Source organism: Channa argus, chromosome 11 (genome assembly GCF_033026475.1).
Source record: "Channa argus isolate prfri chromosome 11, Channa argus male v1.0, whole genome shotgun sequence".
NCBI classification, from domain to species: Eukaryota; Metazoa; Chordata; class Actinopteri; order Anabantiformes; family Channidae; genus Channa; species Channa argus.
In genome coordinates this window covers 22,283,748-22,300,094 of record NC_090207.1, presented here as the reverse complement: position 1 = coordinate 22,300,094, position 16,347 = coordinate 22,283,748, and the positions used below count along the sequence as shown (strand labels likewise).

General features: G+C 39.8%; 1 protein-coding gene across 18 annotated transcripts in view; it reads right to left on the bottom strand.

Moving 5' to 3' along the window:
• The window catches only part of arvcfb (ARVCF delta catenin family member b), a 202,531-nt gene that overhangs the window by 59,801 nt on the left and 126,383 nt on the right, over nt 1–16,347 (bottom strand). For 12 of the 18 annotated variants that reach the window (XM_067520515.1, XM_067520507.1, XM_067520509.1 and 9 more), the window contains 2 exons: nt 14,088–14,225; nt 11,264–11,904 (listed from right to left, as the gene is read on the bottom strand). In XM_067520515.1, coding sequence (XP_067376616.1) covers nt 11,264–11,904; nt 14,088–14,225 — 779 coding nt within the window. The remainder of the gene's footprint in view (nt 1–11,263; nt 11,905–14,087; nt 14,226–16,347) is intronic. The other 6 variants (XM_067520517.1, XM_067520519.1, XM_067520520.1 and 3 more) reach the window with 1 other exon arrangement.

Here is a 16,347-nt window from a genome sequence, read left to right as displayed (position 1 = left end):
GTAACAACAAACATTACAGAGAAGCTGACTGAGAGACAACAAAAAAACCACACACTACACAAAGAAAAGGAGACAGAGGCAACACCAAAGAAAAATCTTTGAAGTTAAGTCTTGTGAAGTGTTTTTTTCATGAAGACGCCATATACTGTATAGAAGCAATTTGATATATTTTCCCCAGGGAATTGAGAAAAGAGCTGTGCTGTCCCTCCGGGGAGGAGCAGCAGCCCCTGCGATGCCCCAAGGGCTCCCTTCCCTCACATAGCCGAACACTACCATTCTGTTGCCTGATTGGTAATGACGGCATTCCCTGTGACTTCTCTGCTAGCATTAGCCGCTTTAGCATTTTTACTTTTAGAGTTCGGGACACTACTGAGATCTTCTCGTTTGTGGTGATGGAAATGACTGTTGTCCATAGGGAAGGGAGGGGGGAGAGACGAGTTGCTTGAGGTTCTGTAGGGGGTTTCCATCAATGATTCTCTTATGTCTCTCAGTGTATGTCTCTCCATCCTCTGTTCTGTGGGGTTCTCAATTTCAAAGGCTGGCTCATTAATTTTCTATAGGAACATGGGCAAAATATAGGCTGTCAATTCCAATGACAGATCATTTGTTTCTGGATTACATGGTAGTCACTTAAATCTCTTTAATCATAAGAAAAAGTTTTCACAAACTGCATCGATGGAGACAGGGGAATCACATTTTACTCTGGCACAAAAATAGCAAAGTTTTGAAAATTGTTTCACAAAAATTCTTCTTTTCATACCAGTGAGTTTTCTAAAAGCATGAGAGAATGTTTATAGAAAAAGTTATGACATGGGGAGAGGAAGTTAATTAGGGCTGTGTACTTTTGCACAGCACTTATCACCCCCCACCCACCCCACAGCTTGAGACTTGTTTATCCTCATTACATAATCCAGCTGGTCCTCTAACCATCTTTGATGTATGGTGGTGCAATAAAACGGGTGGCCAACGCTAGTGGTTGGCAGGGAATTCCAGACCAAGCTTTAATTTTAATGAGTTTTATGTTAATTATGAGTTTTTTACAGTTCTTCCCAGGCATGCTGAGGAAGGAGGGGGAGAGCCTCATGTCATCTTGCCTCAGCTCTGGTGTATTCCTCTATCGGTCTTTCTTTTACACAAGCTTCACAGTAACATATTGGCTTTTACAGCACAACTTTGCGCCTTTTATTGCCAGAGAAATCAATATGAAATGAACTGGGAGAAGAACTCCTGCCCAAGCAATGTAACAAGATACTAAATCCTCTATTCATATGGATGGAAAGAGGATTAATAGAGACGGAGTGAGGCACCACAGCAGTCGTGTATGTGTGCCCTGCGTCTAAATGCTGAAAGCAGCATGAACCCAGTTCAAAGAACCACAGTACCAAATGGTCGTGTGGAACTTTTGTAGGACAAGCATTAGGTGTCATGACACAAGAACAGCTGTGGTTCAAGAGGTCAAGTGTCTTATAAAACGAGCATTCTTTAGAGAAACTGAATGCAGCTAAGCTCAACTAGAGTGGATATGTTGTACTCAATACTGTTATCTTCTTTAAAAGTAGTTTTGTTACCAGCTATGTGGAACATGATGGACAGCCTCAAACCTCTATAGACAGTGTGCAACCACAGTGTGGAGGTTACAAAAGTCTGATTGAAGCATACCAGTTGCAGAATGACTGCTTCTCTGAGATGTGGCAAAAACACTGAGCTGCATGACAGGAAAAATGTGTTTAAATGTGCACGTGCTGGTGGTTACTAAATGCTTCTTTGTGTTTTAACAAGATCTAACACACACACACACACACACACACACACACACATTCTTAAAAGCCACCATCCAGCTTTTGATTGCTGTGGGATATTGGACATGACAAGGCAATGGGAGGCAGGGATAACCCCTCTAAAGAAAGGGCAGTACACAATCTCAGTATTATCTCTGTCGTATAGACCTGCATACATAACTATCTCTTTGACACAAGCATTTCTCTCTTTGACTTTCTCTCTCATTATCTATTATACCATGTTTCTCACATACTTTCTCTAACACACACGCATACACAGACATGCATCCACGCACACACAAACACACACACACAGATAAGATGTACAGTTGTGTAGATCGGGACTCATTTAGATCTATGGTGATGCAGTGGAGCTTTTGGTAAAGCAGGCATAGTGAGGCTGAGTGATGGGAATGTCAGGATTTGCATTTAAATTGGCAGCACAGAGTGTGTCGGGGGGGTGTATTCATAGGATGTGAAAGGGCTCTCTGCCACCAGATGCAATGCTCACAGATTACTTCTCTCATGTTAATATAGCTGCTAAATGTCCAAGCTATTTCTGTGTACCTACAAACGTGTGGTTGTGCTTGTTTTGTTCCAAGATGCAAAGAATAGAACAATATTACAGATTACAGTTAAAAAAAGAGACATATGCATGTCTGCAAACTTCATCATTCATTTATCCACCTAGACTTTCTTCCTCACTGTTACTCCTTTCCTTCATCTTCAGTCATTTACTTTCATAATTTTTCAATACTACCAGTACCTGAATGTTTTCCTTGGCAGGACCGTAATAGGACATTAACTTAAAAGAATTACGGTCTGGGAACAAGATGTTTGCATCTCATATGTACAATTTTCATCTCAACTGCATTTATGAGCTCTTTACTAACTGTCCCGGCTGAGAAGATTGCACATTGACATTGAAGATTGCAGGTGGCCAGTAATTGTTTAATGATACACGGGGGCGGCAGTGGCTCAGCTGGTAGAGTGGCCACCTAACGACCATAGGATCAGAGGTTTGTGCCCCACTCTTCCTAACCACATCGCAACGTGTCCTGGGGCAAGACACTGAACCCCTAACAGTGTATCCCAATACCCAGCTGTGCAGTGCCGCTCCCAAGCCCGATACAAAATTGGGGAAGGTTGCATCAGGAAGGGCATCCAGCATAAAAACTGTGCCAAATCAACATGCAGACAAATGATCCAATGTGGCGACCCTGAACTTACAGGTTCAGCTGAACCATTTGCAGAACTGAGAGAACACAGAAGAAGCAAAAAACAGCTAATCAGCATGCTAATCACGGCTGGTTTCTATCAATCTAAAAAAGATTCACATTGCTAAGAAGTTTTTATCCAATGTTGCTAAGAAACCCGAGACATGGGGAGTACAATATTAAATGGTATGGTTATGGTATTTTGGTCTTAGCGAAAGTCTCTTGACAGGATCGTTAGGAGATTGGCTGAGCTGACTAGTGTCACATCACAGACCGTTCCTTATAGACACTACAGGATTAGAGAGAGACACTCCCACTCTTGCGAGTAAGTACGTATGGGATGAAAGTGGGCAGGTGCAGTGAAGCAGGAGAGGTGAGCCATTAGAGACTGGATTAAATAACGTCTGTAGTGTGGCAGAGTTCAAAAGCAATTAATCTGGTGAAACATACACAACATGCACAGATAGTTGCAGATGGACACACAAATGCACATGGGTTGCAATGAGAAAACAGGGAGGAAAATTCATTCACATGCAAAGAGTGAGAGGGCAGGTGAGAGAGAAAAGGGGGAGAGAAAATCGCTAGTGCCAACCCCAGTAAAACCATCAGAAAAAAGGTAAAGAATAAATAAAAGGCAAAGGGTCTGAATTAAGGGTGTCATAATATTGTATTTCATATAATGTTGAAATCGAATCTAGAACCAGTAACTGTGTAGTTGACACTCCAACATACTAGATGGAGAAATTGTATGTAAAGAAGACTCACTAACTAGTTAGGTAGTAGTGGTACTAAATTATGTTGAAGCTGACAGACAAGAATGAGACAATTGGCCGTAGCTGGAAAAAAGTCAGCTTACCAGTGTGGACATTTTTTTGGAATCTGTAAAGATGTCTAAAAACACAGGGTGTTAGACACCAGCTTGCAAGACGAGCCAATCAACAGTGAGCTGAAAGAACCATCATCCTGTAGATCTTGCATCGAATAGAAAAATGTTATATTAAATGAATGTTAAATGGTCTGCACAGCCCTTTTCTACCTTATTGTTACCCAAAGATCTTCACACTGGTTCTCCAGGCCAGAGGCCCGTGAGTTCAGGGTTGCCACAGCAGAGGCCAGAGTTTAAAGGACCAGTTGCAGTTTCTCTATCTAACCCTTCTTTTTAAACGCTTTTGTACTCTTATGGATACAGATTCTCTCTGCCTCCTGACGCTCATATTCTGAGAGTAATTCACAAACAAATTTACAGATAACATTGATTCACATCATAATTCTGCACATGCCACATTTGTACAGGTACTGAAGGTGACAAAGACAAGCCCGGAATGAATGTTTCAGTGTAGATGTACAGCATGCAGTTTGCATCATAATGATGACTACGCAGGTTATTACTGGAACAGGAACACTAAACACCTGTCCTCTACATGGTGCATTTGTTTGTTCTTACTTCAATTTGTTACCCATCAGTACATTTGACAATTTTAATACTAAAATTCAAAAGAGTAAGACGTGCTCACACATCGTTCCCATTGACACACTATTACACGATGGACTCCACAATGTGAAAAAGTGAATGCTCAGCTCCAGTGTAGGAATCCATTTTAGTACTAAACATCTTCATTTTTGTCAGCGCATAATTGAGGACTTGGTATGGAATGATAAGCTGTAATTAAACCGCTTAATTCCCAGATTCATTACAGCACTTTGGAGTTGCTTCTTGGAAGAATGCTAATCGTGGTGTGAGTGCATAGGAGAGCCTCGCACTTAGGGAGGACTGACATTCACTGTTCCGGGGAGAAAAAAATATGCAGATGTGGGCCGATCTGGGTGCAAGAAAAACAAAAGAAAAGAAGAAAATATTTGGTATAAATTTTCTCCTGCAATTAGCTGGGCAGCAGTCAGTCAGTCAAAAGAGGCTTCAAACGTGTATTTGTGTTTGGGCATTCAAATGAGCAGCTGTCAGTGTGTACACTTCTGAAGGGGTGTATGTGACTGTCATGGTAGTGTTGTGACACGCGTAAGGCAGGCTACAAATTGCCTGTCACAGCAAGTGCCTCTCAACAGTAAGATGGGGGTGTGACTCATTTTCTAAAGATTTTTAATGTGTGTGTAAGCATGAGAGATTTAGTGTTTATACTGTAAGTGTCAGAGCAAACTCAAAAGTGTGTAAAGACAGTGTCAGACAACCCAGACACACAATAAAATGTACAATCCTGTAGCTAAGTTGGTCCACAACACAAAACATAGTAGTCTCACAATATGAACTGTATGACTGTTGTTTTCTTGTTGCCTATATTTGATATTGGCTTGTTCCCTTGTCATGTTAGAATTTTAAATATTCCAATAATAGTTTCTGCATCAAAATGCTTTTTGATAACATTTCTAGCAGAAATATGTAATATATTTTCATAATCTTCATTCAGCAAATGTATAGGATGTTAAGCTTATTAATAATTTCATACAATTTGCCAGAAGAGTGTAGGAATGCTATGCTCCACCATCTTAGGTCACATAGGTCAACACCATTTGGACAAACCACATACGGTTGACAAAATGGCCTGCACCCACGTTAAGCCTCTGTAACACTGAATATTGAAATACCTAGGGACTAGAAAAATGACAACCTGTTATTTGTAATATTAATGTATGTAGGCTAAAACAAAGCATTTTGGATTGAGACATTTTTATATGTTTGAAAGCTAATGAAAAGTTTAAAGATTTTCTTTTTACAGTTATTATTAGAAAGATTCTACATTTACAAAAAGAGATAAATTGAACATTCACCTTCTGCATAGCACTCAGCTTGATAATTTATATAATTTTTAGTTTCCTGTTTTTACAGAGGATTACAGATATGTCTGAACTACTGCTGTTGACAAATTATGAGTAGCAGTGTCCTGACCTGTTTAATAAATGGTCAAAAACAGCATCGGGGGTTGAACAAATTGTTTGAAATAAATTACATAATAATTTATGTCATAGTGTTCAGCAATTAACACAAATATGAAATCCACATATATTGTGGGTCTTTCAGGCTGTGGGGTTTGTGTGACTACACATGTCCAAAAAGCAAGCATCCAAAAAATACAGAATAAAATACAGATACTAAAACAACAGCAACAGTCCAATCTAAGTTGTATTACTATAGAGCTTCTTTCACTAGCTATGCTAATTTTAGAAATCCAGCAAGATCATTTTAAATAAATAATTATATAAATAAATTTAATACTGACATTAATTAACAAGTAACATTTTCATTTCTTCACCTAGCTTGATGTGGCCATAGCACTGTACAGAATGTCCTCTCCCACAAGACGGGAAGAGTCTTAATGAGACTAGGGACTGAGATAGAATCATAAATCCATCTCTGTGCAGTCCCTGCATAAGTTTAGTGCCAGGCTTTCTCCACTGATTTACTGAAAGATATTCTGACATAGGGCTGGAGGTTGTAAACTCTCCACAGTTACCCCCACATAAAAACCTCCTCAAAGTGGCAAAAGAAGAAAGTGAAGACATAGTATTGGACAGAAAATAGTGGGTGCTGTTGAAACCCATTTTGGATCAGTTGGAGGGTGCAGTGTCCCAGATGACAGTATCTTTTTTTCCTTTTATGTTTGATGTATTGATCCATAAGTGTTGTTATTTTTAATGCAGTGCAGTGAAATGGCAAAGAATCTTGTTCAGAATCAGATCAAGTTTCACTGTTATATCAGTATACAGCTATGAAACATGCTGTACTCTGTACACAGTAAATATGTGAGTGTACAGTGTATTAACAGTCTAGTGACTTTGGAACAGGTACTTGCCTTAATTAGACTACTGAAGGTCAAAAAAGGTCAACGGCTTTTGGCTTGTCCCTTCAGGCGTCACCACAGCAGAATATGTTCCACACTTTGATTTGGCTTGTTTTATGCCGGATGCCCCTTCTGTCGCAACCCTCCCATTTTTATATCCAGGCTGGCACCAAGGTTGCCCTCACTGCAGTCAGCCTTCTGAACAGTGCCCCAATCCCCCCTTTTTTTAAGGGCCACCTTGGTGCCGGTCCTGAGCCCAGAAAAAGAAAAAGGGAGGGTTGTGGCAGGAAGGGCATCTGGTGTAAATACTCATACCAACATGCAGAACATGTTCCTCTGTGGTGACCCCTGAAGGGACAAGATGAAAGCCATTGACCTTCTTTGACTTTCAGTAGTCTAATTAAAACAAGTACCTATTACAAAGTCAATAGACTGTTAATACAACTACAAGTGTAATCAAATTTTGTGTGTGCTATGATTTCTCATTGAATATCCTCAGCCAAGTTTATACAGCCGGGGTAACAATAAATCAGCAACTTTCTCTATTTTTAATCACAGGCTTTATTACCATAAGGCTTCTGATCTAGTTGAGGACTGGTGGAGATCATCAACAATTTAAAATAGAATATTGCAAAGTCATTGTAAAAAGCTAAAAGGAGGAACTGAACATGCACACAGCACTGCTCTTCAGCTCACTGTGCTGCTATCAAAACTGACAAACACAACACATTTTTCAAAAATAAAGGAGCAATCAGAGCTCAGCGTAAACACTTTCCCGCTTGCTCGAGGCAAGTATACTGTATGATTCTGCAAGTGGAATACGTCATGCAGTTACCAAATTGGTCAAGAAAAAATAAATATGACATTCTGCAGTGTTTCCCAAACAATGATTTATGTGTGTTACCCCACCACAACTCGGTTAATTTAATTGTAGAGCTGTGCATACTGTGTTTGATCCTAAAGTTTCCATGATTGCTCCTTTTCATTGAAACCGTGACCAGGTCATTTTATTATTCATTTAATGTTGACCTACTACTGTTTCCTAATTTCAACATAACGCCATGAAGCATTAATAATGTGAATGCAAGCTACAAACAAAACGTTCATCCAGCTTTCAACTTCCTTAACAATTATTGTGTCCTTCAACAACTACGCAAATGAGCTAAAGCTGCTGATCAAATGTAAACTGTTTGAATATGGAAAATGATCTGTGTTGTTAACAAAGCGTACAAAATAACGATGGAGTAGCATTTCATTTTGCTAATCATTTAGTGCTGATCAAAGCTATTTCTGGTCAAAGCACATCTAAAAGTTCTTTCAACAAATACAGTGCTAATGAGCATTTGAAGAGGTTCTCACCATCAATAAAACACTCTCTACTACTTTAAAACGATTTAAAATATTACCAATAAACCAACTAGTAAACTGAAACAGGCTCACAATTTTGCCTTGATTTGAAAAGAATAATGAGCAAAGCATAGCAGCTGTACAAAACGTGATCCATGTCAACTCCAACAAAACTTAAAAAACCCCAAATTTCACCAACGACATCCATAAAATCTGAGACATTTTTACCAGATGGTTGAAAATCATTGACTGTTCAAACTTTGCTATATTAGGCTATTATACTATGAATAACCATCCAAATCACAGGCACTACCTGCAGGTATCTCGAAACAAGTTGGTGATTCAAGTAACGGATCATCTGCTCTTACCTGATATGGAATATCAGGTAAAAATTGTCTCCTTAAATTCACAAAAACACAGTTTAGGTTCCATTTAATTTAGATGTAACAAAGTTTGGAATAACACTCCTGCATGTATGTATCCTAATATGCCATTTTGGAAGAACTTCTTCTCTTATTGATGTCATGTCTGTGTTCTAAGCTGCAAAAAATAATAGTCAATCCGGCCCTTCAGTATTTGAGGTAAAAATCTGACTACAGATTATATATTATTGTGTTGTATTATCTACTCAGAAAAATATGTACTCAGAAAATTGTTCCAATTACAAATGTTTTGGTATTAATGTGCTTATTGTTTTTGTTTGCACTGGAACAACACAAAAAGCTTGATAAAAATTTACACAGAACTCAAAAATGGACTGGACAAAATTATTGGTACCTTGTCAACATTGCAAGCAATAATTGCTTTTCAAGCATGTGATGTTCCTGTAATATGTATTTAGACACACCTGTGGCAAGTAAGGTGTGGGCAGTATAGTAATCACACTTGAAACCAGTTAAAAAGGAGAAAAGTTGACTCAACCTTTGGGTTGTGTGTCACACTGAGCCTGGAGAAAAGAAAGTTTGACTTCTCCACCAGAGGTCAGGTCTTGCAGTAGGACAATGACCCGAAACACACTTGAGAAAGCACTCAGAAATAGTTACAAACAAAGCGCTGGAGAGTTCTGAAACGGCCAGCAATGCCATAGAACACCTGTGGAGAGATCTCAAATCCCTCAAATCTGAATGACCTGGAGCAGTTTGCAAAAGAAGAATGGTCCAAAACTCATTCATGGTTACAGGAGTTAATTTTTCCAAAGGGGCTGCTACCAAATATTAAGTTAAGGGTGCCAACAATTTTATCCGGGGCATTTTTGGGGTTCTGTGTGGAATTGTATCAGATTTGACTTTTGTTCTCTGTTTTTTGTGTTGCTCCAGTGCAAACAAATCAATAAGCACGTGAATACCAAAACATTGGTATTAGCAATTAGAACAATTTTCTGACAGAATTACAAGGGTGTCGATATTTTGGGGCCATGACTATATGTATTATAACTGAATTATCAGGGAGACCCCCCTCTGCTCTGCCCCCTGCTCAATGCCATGATAGAACACTTCACTTTAGCAATTTATTCCATAAAACTGTTGGATACTTTCTCAGAAACAAAGTTGAAGTTATTAAAACTGGTGGTCATCACATAAATCTAGTCCTTGTAAGTCCTAAGAATAGCTAACAAACTGAATCTAGATATAGACATTTCAATGATGAAAGGATTTCTTTTGTTTTCACTGGCATATTTCTCACAATTTTACTGCCCATACTGTGATACTAGTAGGTTTTGTGACATGGACCAAACATAGCAATTGTACATTGTGATGTGACACTGGGTTGGATTAAGCATCTGCTCTACTGTGCTTCATAATAGTGATACAGTCACTGTTGAAAATGTGCAAATGTGTATGCAAGCTTAATTTAGAAGGATCAAAGAACACAACTTCACAATAAGGGCACATACCTGGATGCAGCATAACCTTTAAACTTTCCCCCACCCAAAAAATACATGCAGACACCAACATGACATTGATAAGAGAAAGAGGGTCTTCAAATAATGCATATTATGATACATACATGCAGGAGTGTTATTCCAACCTTAAATTAAATCTAAATTAAACGGAACCTAAACTGTGTGTTTGTGAATTTAAAGAGACAATTTCAGTGAAAAGAAAGTACACCTTCCTTAACAAAAATTAAAACATTTTTGTTGTTACAGATATCAGTTAATAACAGATGATCCCCTACTTGAAGCACCAACTGGTGTGGAGATACCTTCAGGTAGTGCCTAAGATACACACTCTTTAATGCCTCTAGACCTCATTAGCTCTATTAATTTAGATGTGGCTTAAGGCCCAGGAATTTTGGTCTCTAATGGATCCAAAGAGCTTGAAAATATATCTGCTGCATACAACTGCTCAAAAAGAAGCCTTTAAAACACACATCCCACGAACTAGACATCAAACCCTGCTTCAATTTGCTTGTAGGTGGACATTTTTTCAGTCCCTCTCTCGGGGCAGTATTGAAGTGATTGGAAGCTATTAAGAGACAAGAGCCCATTTTGCGATCTTATTGTTGGAGGATAACAGGCTTATTTTTCAGCTCACTAGAGTCCAGGGGTTATATGCCTCTCAACAAAGGTTGCTCAAAAAAGGAAAAGGCTTTGAGAGATAACTGACAAAAGCCTACTATCTTCTCCCATTTTCCCTCCATTCCCTCCATCCTCCCTTCATCACGTCTCCAATCATTCCCACCTCTTTACCTCTGACACAAACACATGTTCATTATCCATTAGCAGGAAAATAGCAATCAAAGTCCCAAACTAGTAGCTTAAGGAGAAGAGACATCTGTTTACTTGTGCACAGTGTAGTGTCTCTATTTTATTGCAAAAACATTATGAATGTTCTTTGTTCCTTCTCATTTTACCAGGCCTGATCTCTTCTTGTGTCAAGGCAAAGTCTGCACACATGCATGTGAACAGTGGGAACCTGTGAACCTAGTGTATGTGTGTAATATTTTTAACAAGGTAGAATGGGACAGCATGTGTTTGTTATACAAACTGTTGATTTTTCTATTAATAATTGTGTTAAGTATCATAAGTAACTTCACGTTATGTATTCTATGGTGCTCTTATTACTGTCTGGAAGAAAAGACAAGCCCATCTCTCTACTCTCTAATCTCTTGTTGCATTCATTCTCACCTGACTCTGGGCCCATCACGGAGTGGTTCCCTGTGGGTGCCACCCCGGTTAGCGCCCTGCAAGGTGCGTCGATTGGCAGTGGAGTAGTCAGGCTCCAGCTCATATGGCTCTTCCTCTTCAGGGCCCAAGCTGCGGCGGTCATCTTCCAAGCCATATGGTTCAGGCTGGAAGCGCTCCGGCTGGGAGCGGTTCAGATCCACAGTGCTGCTACCCATAGGCACCTGGGGCTGGGCCACATGGCCGTAGTCATCCTTGCGAATAGGCAGTGTGTAGCTGTTCTCAGGCCGGTAGCTGTTAGACATGTAGGGGTAGCGCGGTGGCCGGAAGTTCACTCCACGTGACAGGCTGCCATAATTGTTTGTTAAATCGGCGTAGCCATCGTGCAGCCCATAGTGACGAACGTACTGACTTTCAGGAGGTTCGCCATATGAATCATTGTAGGAGTTGTTGTAGGAGCAGGTCAGGGTGGAGGTTGCTTGAGGAGTGATAAAACGATCACCTCCATTCTTCATGAAGCGTCGATCGATAGAGTCGGTGTAGCTGCCCAATGGTGATGAGCCATCAGTCAGGGGCAAGCCATCAGGACCAAGGGGCACCTGACGTACTGTTCGCGTGGTCACAGTCTTCACCATCTTGGTCACCTGTACAGAGGAAGCGGTAAAAATGTTAGATACTATTGAAACAAACCTTCGACCAATTTACCAATGTTCAATGTGGACATTATTAGCTTGCACACACAGAAAACCATGCCAGTCCACAAGATATTTGTTTCTTCAGCTTTCTGACTGGGCATTTGGCTCTTGATTAAAAATAACCAAACTAACCATTTCATTAATTTTAGAGTTACTGCAATCTTACTATTATCTCAAAACTCCCATATGCAACCTGTCTGGAAAAACTGATTTTCCTGAATTGTAGTGTAACAGAGTCATCTTCAAGTACTACAGCTCCAGTGGACCTTAAATCCTTCATGCCCTCAAGGGAGGGTACCAAGGTAGCATCACCTTCTGTAGCTACAAGGCTGTGACGACTAAATGTATTACTAAATAACTCCTCTGCTGTCTCTGTGGCTGTCTTACTGAAGTATTACAGACAGGCACCCTCATCCACACTCCCTGGGCATTTTGCCCAAACAGAAATCAATTTACTGCCCAGTGGATTTGGCTGTAGCCATTAACTGGCTATTTTGTCTGTTGCTATAACTTTGTTTTCCCAATTAATGAGGTTGATGACAATTAATTGTCACCTGCAGGGGTGCAGGTTTAATGCAATAAGCATTGTGCCTGACAAGGTTTTGGATAGAGATTTATTCCCACTTGACGAGCAAAGACAGATACGAACAGTCCGATGAAAGGAAAAGTAAAGCTGTTCTCATTCCTTTACTTAATTGGTTTACTTTATGACACCAGCCTTTTTAAGTTTAATATGCTTTCTCTATTTTCACATTAATGTCATAATTCAGATTTTAATCAGATGCAAGCAAAGGCATGTAACAATATCATGAAATCACAATGTAGCATTAACCCGCAGGACAATGGACAGTGCTAAGAGCAAAAGCACAAACCACATATTGTTTGTTTAACACGCCATCCTCATTAACTTGGTTGAAACAAATAGAAATCTTCAGTGGCCTTGTTTTTTGATTTCATACTGACTGTGAGCTACATTACAAAGCCTATTTCAGGAATGCCAAGGTTCATTTCCATGTTCAGTAATTACTGAGTCATTTACATTTGTTTCTGAAGCCATTCTGCCTTGGTTTTGCACAGTTGAGAATAAAGAGCTCATTTGCTTGATTCACAATAGAAAATGCGTTTGTTTGACCTTGGAATAACAAGTTCACTTTAATTCTTTTGATTTACAGCCATAAGCTAAGGCAAAACCAAAACTCACCTGTTCAGATCAAAGCATAATCTATCTCTAGGCCTGGAAAATACTATATGGGCAAGAGCTGAATTTCAAACCATAACCATGACATAACAGTTGTCAGAGAGATACTGTACAAAAAGAACATACGCCTTTATTCACAACTGGTCATTTCATCACCTTTTATTAGCCATCAATTTTTATTCTGTTCAATAGTTGCTGTCAGAGTTGAGAGGACAGTAAATGCCCTCCTACAGTTTCCTAGCTTTGACATGCCCACGTGTGTTGTACTAACACAGCTTTTTGGGCCGTCTGCAAGGGTTGCAAAGGGAGCTATCACACAGGTTTCAAAGGCTCTTTGATGCACAATCATGTTCACAAAGTCTTAAACCATCACGCAAGGGGAAACGAGAGGCGGCAAAGGACCTATGTTTTAGAGGAGCCTGTGAAACATGGTTAAGCAGGGTAAACAAGGCTAAAAGAGAATAACTAAAATAGTGGAAAGTGTATGCAACTTTGTGCACATGTAGAAATATAGATTTGTCTGCATGTGTGTGTGGGTGCATGCGTGGGAGGACACAGCTACACTGAAAAGTGTTTAAAACTTTCACAGGCAGTATAACATGGGCTTTAACTATTTACCAAACTAAGGCAGCAAGCTAAAGGCACTGTCCACTTCACTGCTCTGTAAGAGGTTTCATAACTTCAGTGGCACTTTATTGAGAGCTCAAATGGACAGAGTGGCCAGAGGGTTAATGGAAGAGGGTCAGGTAGTAGTTTAGATTTTTAAACAGCCTATGATTCATATTCAGACAATGTAAAGATGATTAGCAAAAATGACAGAAGGTGGTTAGTTAGTTTCTCTTCAACACTGGTAAAGTGTTAAAATGTTTAAATGTTAGAGCAGCAGGGATGCAGATGGAAGCAGATAGATCACAAATAGATTTGCATCTTTTACTGGTTCTGTCTCAAACTGGGTTGTAATGGAGACTGGGGTGGGGGTCCGGCGTGAAGGCCTGGACTCTACTTGCAAGTTGTCAGTCACCATGACTGGTTGGTAGGTGCGGCAAGTGATGGTTTTGACCACTTTTGTAACCTGGTGAGGGAGAAGTGGATAGATCTCTCAGAGAACTGCATTTCATTATTCATGGACATATGGCACATCCACACTGTTGTTGTAGCTCTGTAATGAGTTGGAGACATTTAAGATAGACATAGCAGTGTGCAATTTGAGAGTGGTTAGAGTATTCTCACTGTGCTCTGACAGCGACATACACAAACAAAAAAAGTAACGCACTGTTCTTTATTCTTATCTGTTCAACAGCGACACTCTCACAACTGTTAAACCTGATGAAACTACCAGTTGGCATTTTACTACCTAACACTACTACCTCATGGCTGGCTCCTCAGTGTTTGCAGGCTTGTAAAAGAGCTTTTATGAGTTTGTGTGGTCTGCCTCTATACTCTTATTAGCTTATAACCACAGAAAAAGGAGGAATGCTGCTTTTGTGAGCCCAACTGAGCTTTTCCTCCAACATGACTGACATTCCATTTGTATTGGGGCAGCAGGAAAAGAAAGTTGAATGATCGCCAAGGAAGGCATTGCGTCCTAGGACAATATGACGAACAAGGATCTTCAGCAAGTAGGTGTGCTAAGACACACATATATTCAAGGTCCAGGCCAATTTTCTGAATGAGTTGAAAATGTGAACATAACTCTGGTCTGTTTCTGATGACAGTCTCTCATAAACAATAGCTCTATCTTTATGCTATTTTCTGTTCTATTTGCAGTATCCTAGACCAATAATATAGCTGATATGCATGTTTACCACTGAACAAACTATTTTATCCTGAAAAACAGGAAGATGGGAGAAGCCTCTGTGTTTCATCTTCTAGCAGTCAGGTTGGGAATAACCATGAAGGGAAAACACAGCATTAGCAACTTTGCTTCAAAGGAATAGATAAAAACATACCTCAAAAAGAACTCATACTGTACATCACATAGCAAGCCAGAGCATAGAGGCAAAAAAGAGCATGGGAAAGTCAGGTTTCTTGGTGAACACACTCAGTTGGGTTTGGATCTATTAGCTACTACAGAGATGTTGGCTTTCACATTCTCACCCTGTACATTAATTAGCCTTTTCCTAATGGTGACTTTCAGAAAACACCCAGACGCTCCACCCAGCAAGATGGCAGACCCTTAAAAACAGTGTCCTTCCTTTTCCTTCCTTTTATGCAAAGCCTCTGATTACTGTACTGTAAAGTTTTACAGTGATGTTTGTGTGTGTTATTCATAAGAACAAGTGTGTGTGTTTGTGTGTAAATGCGTAAAATCATGTGAGTGTGGGTAAGTGTGTGTGGCCAATCCCCTCCAAATAAACAGGCTGGGGGACAATGGGCCCTCCCTGATGAGGGATTAGACCAGGCTTTTTAATTACAGTTGCACAGTCCCTAGGGCACTCTTTTCTCCTCTGGAAACTTACAGCAGCAGAAGTTGACTGTACATGTGTTTGCATTAAAATCGTTGCAATCTACATAAGGTTATTATTGGGTGTGTGTCTCAAAATAATTCCAACCCCACCTCCCTTCTAAGATTTTGTACTAGATTCCTTTTAAATAAAAACCTGATGTGGATTCTTGCAGGAATCCCTCTCAGTGTCCAGTGAGATGACTTCAAGCTGAGAGGTGAAATACAGACTGTGTTCCAAAACACAATGAACAGGCACAGACTTGAAACCATTTTCCAAACACCAAACAGACAAACAGAGAAAGACATTCTGTACTAATAATAGAAAAAATTATTAAGAATGAAATGATTCCTCAGTATATTCAAAATAGGGCAGCCACTGTTCCTACTCTCTGTTTTAAACATGACCAGGGTGATTCGATTGCCATTTAAACGTTTAGTAGTACGTCATCATGCCGGTGTGATCAAGTCACATGATCTCTTTAAGATGAAGTAGCAGGAAGACGATGCTTCAGATGCTTGATTTTTTTGCACGTTGAAAGTGCAGATGTCAAACTCTATTTGAAATTTTCACTGGTGTTTAGGATGGATCAAGCGATGCTTTGACTCAAATATTCTTGACTTTATTATTTTTATATTGATGAAACAAGGAGTCTCCCCCGTGGAGAATCTGCTGATGTCAAACTAAGCAGGAAGAACATTTCTTGTGTGGTTGTGGAGCTGTCTGTGTTATAACAGTATTTCAAAATGA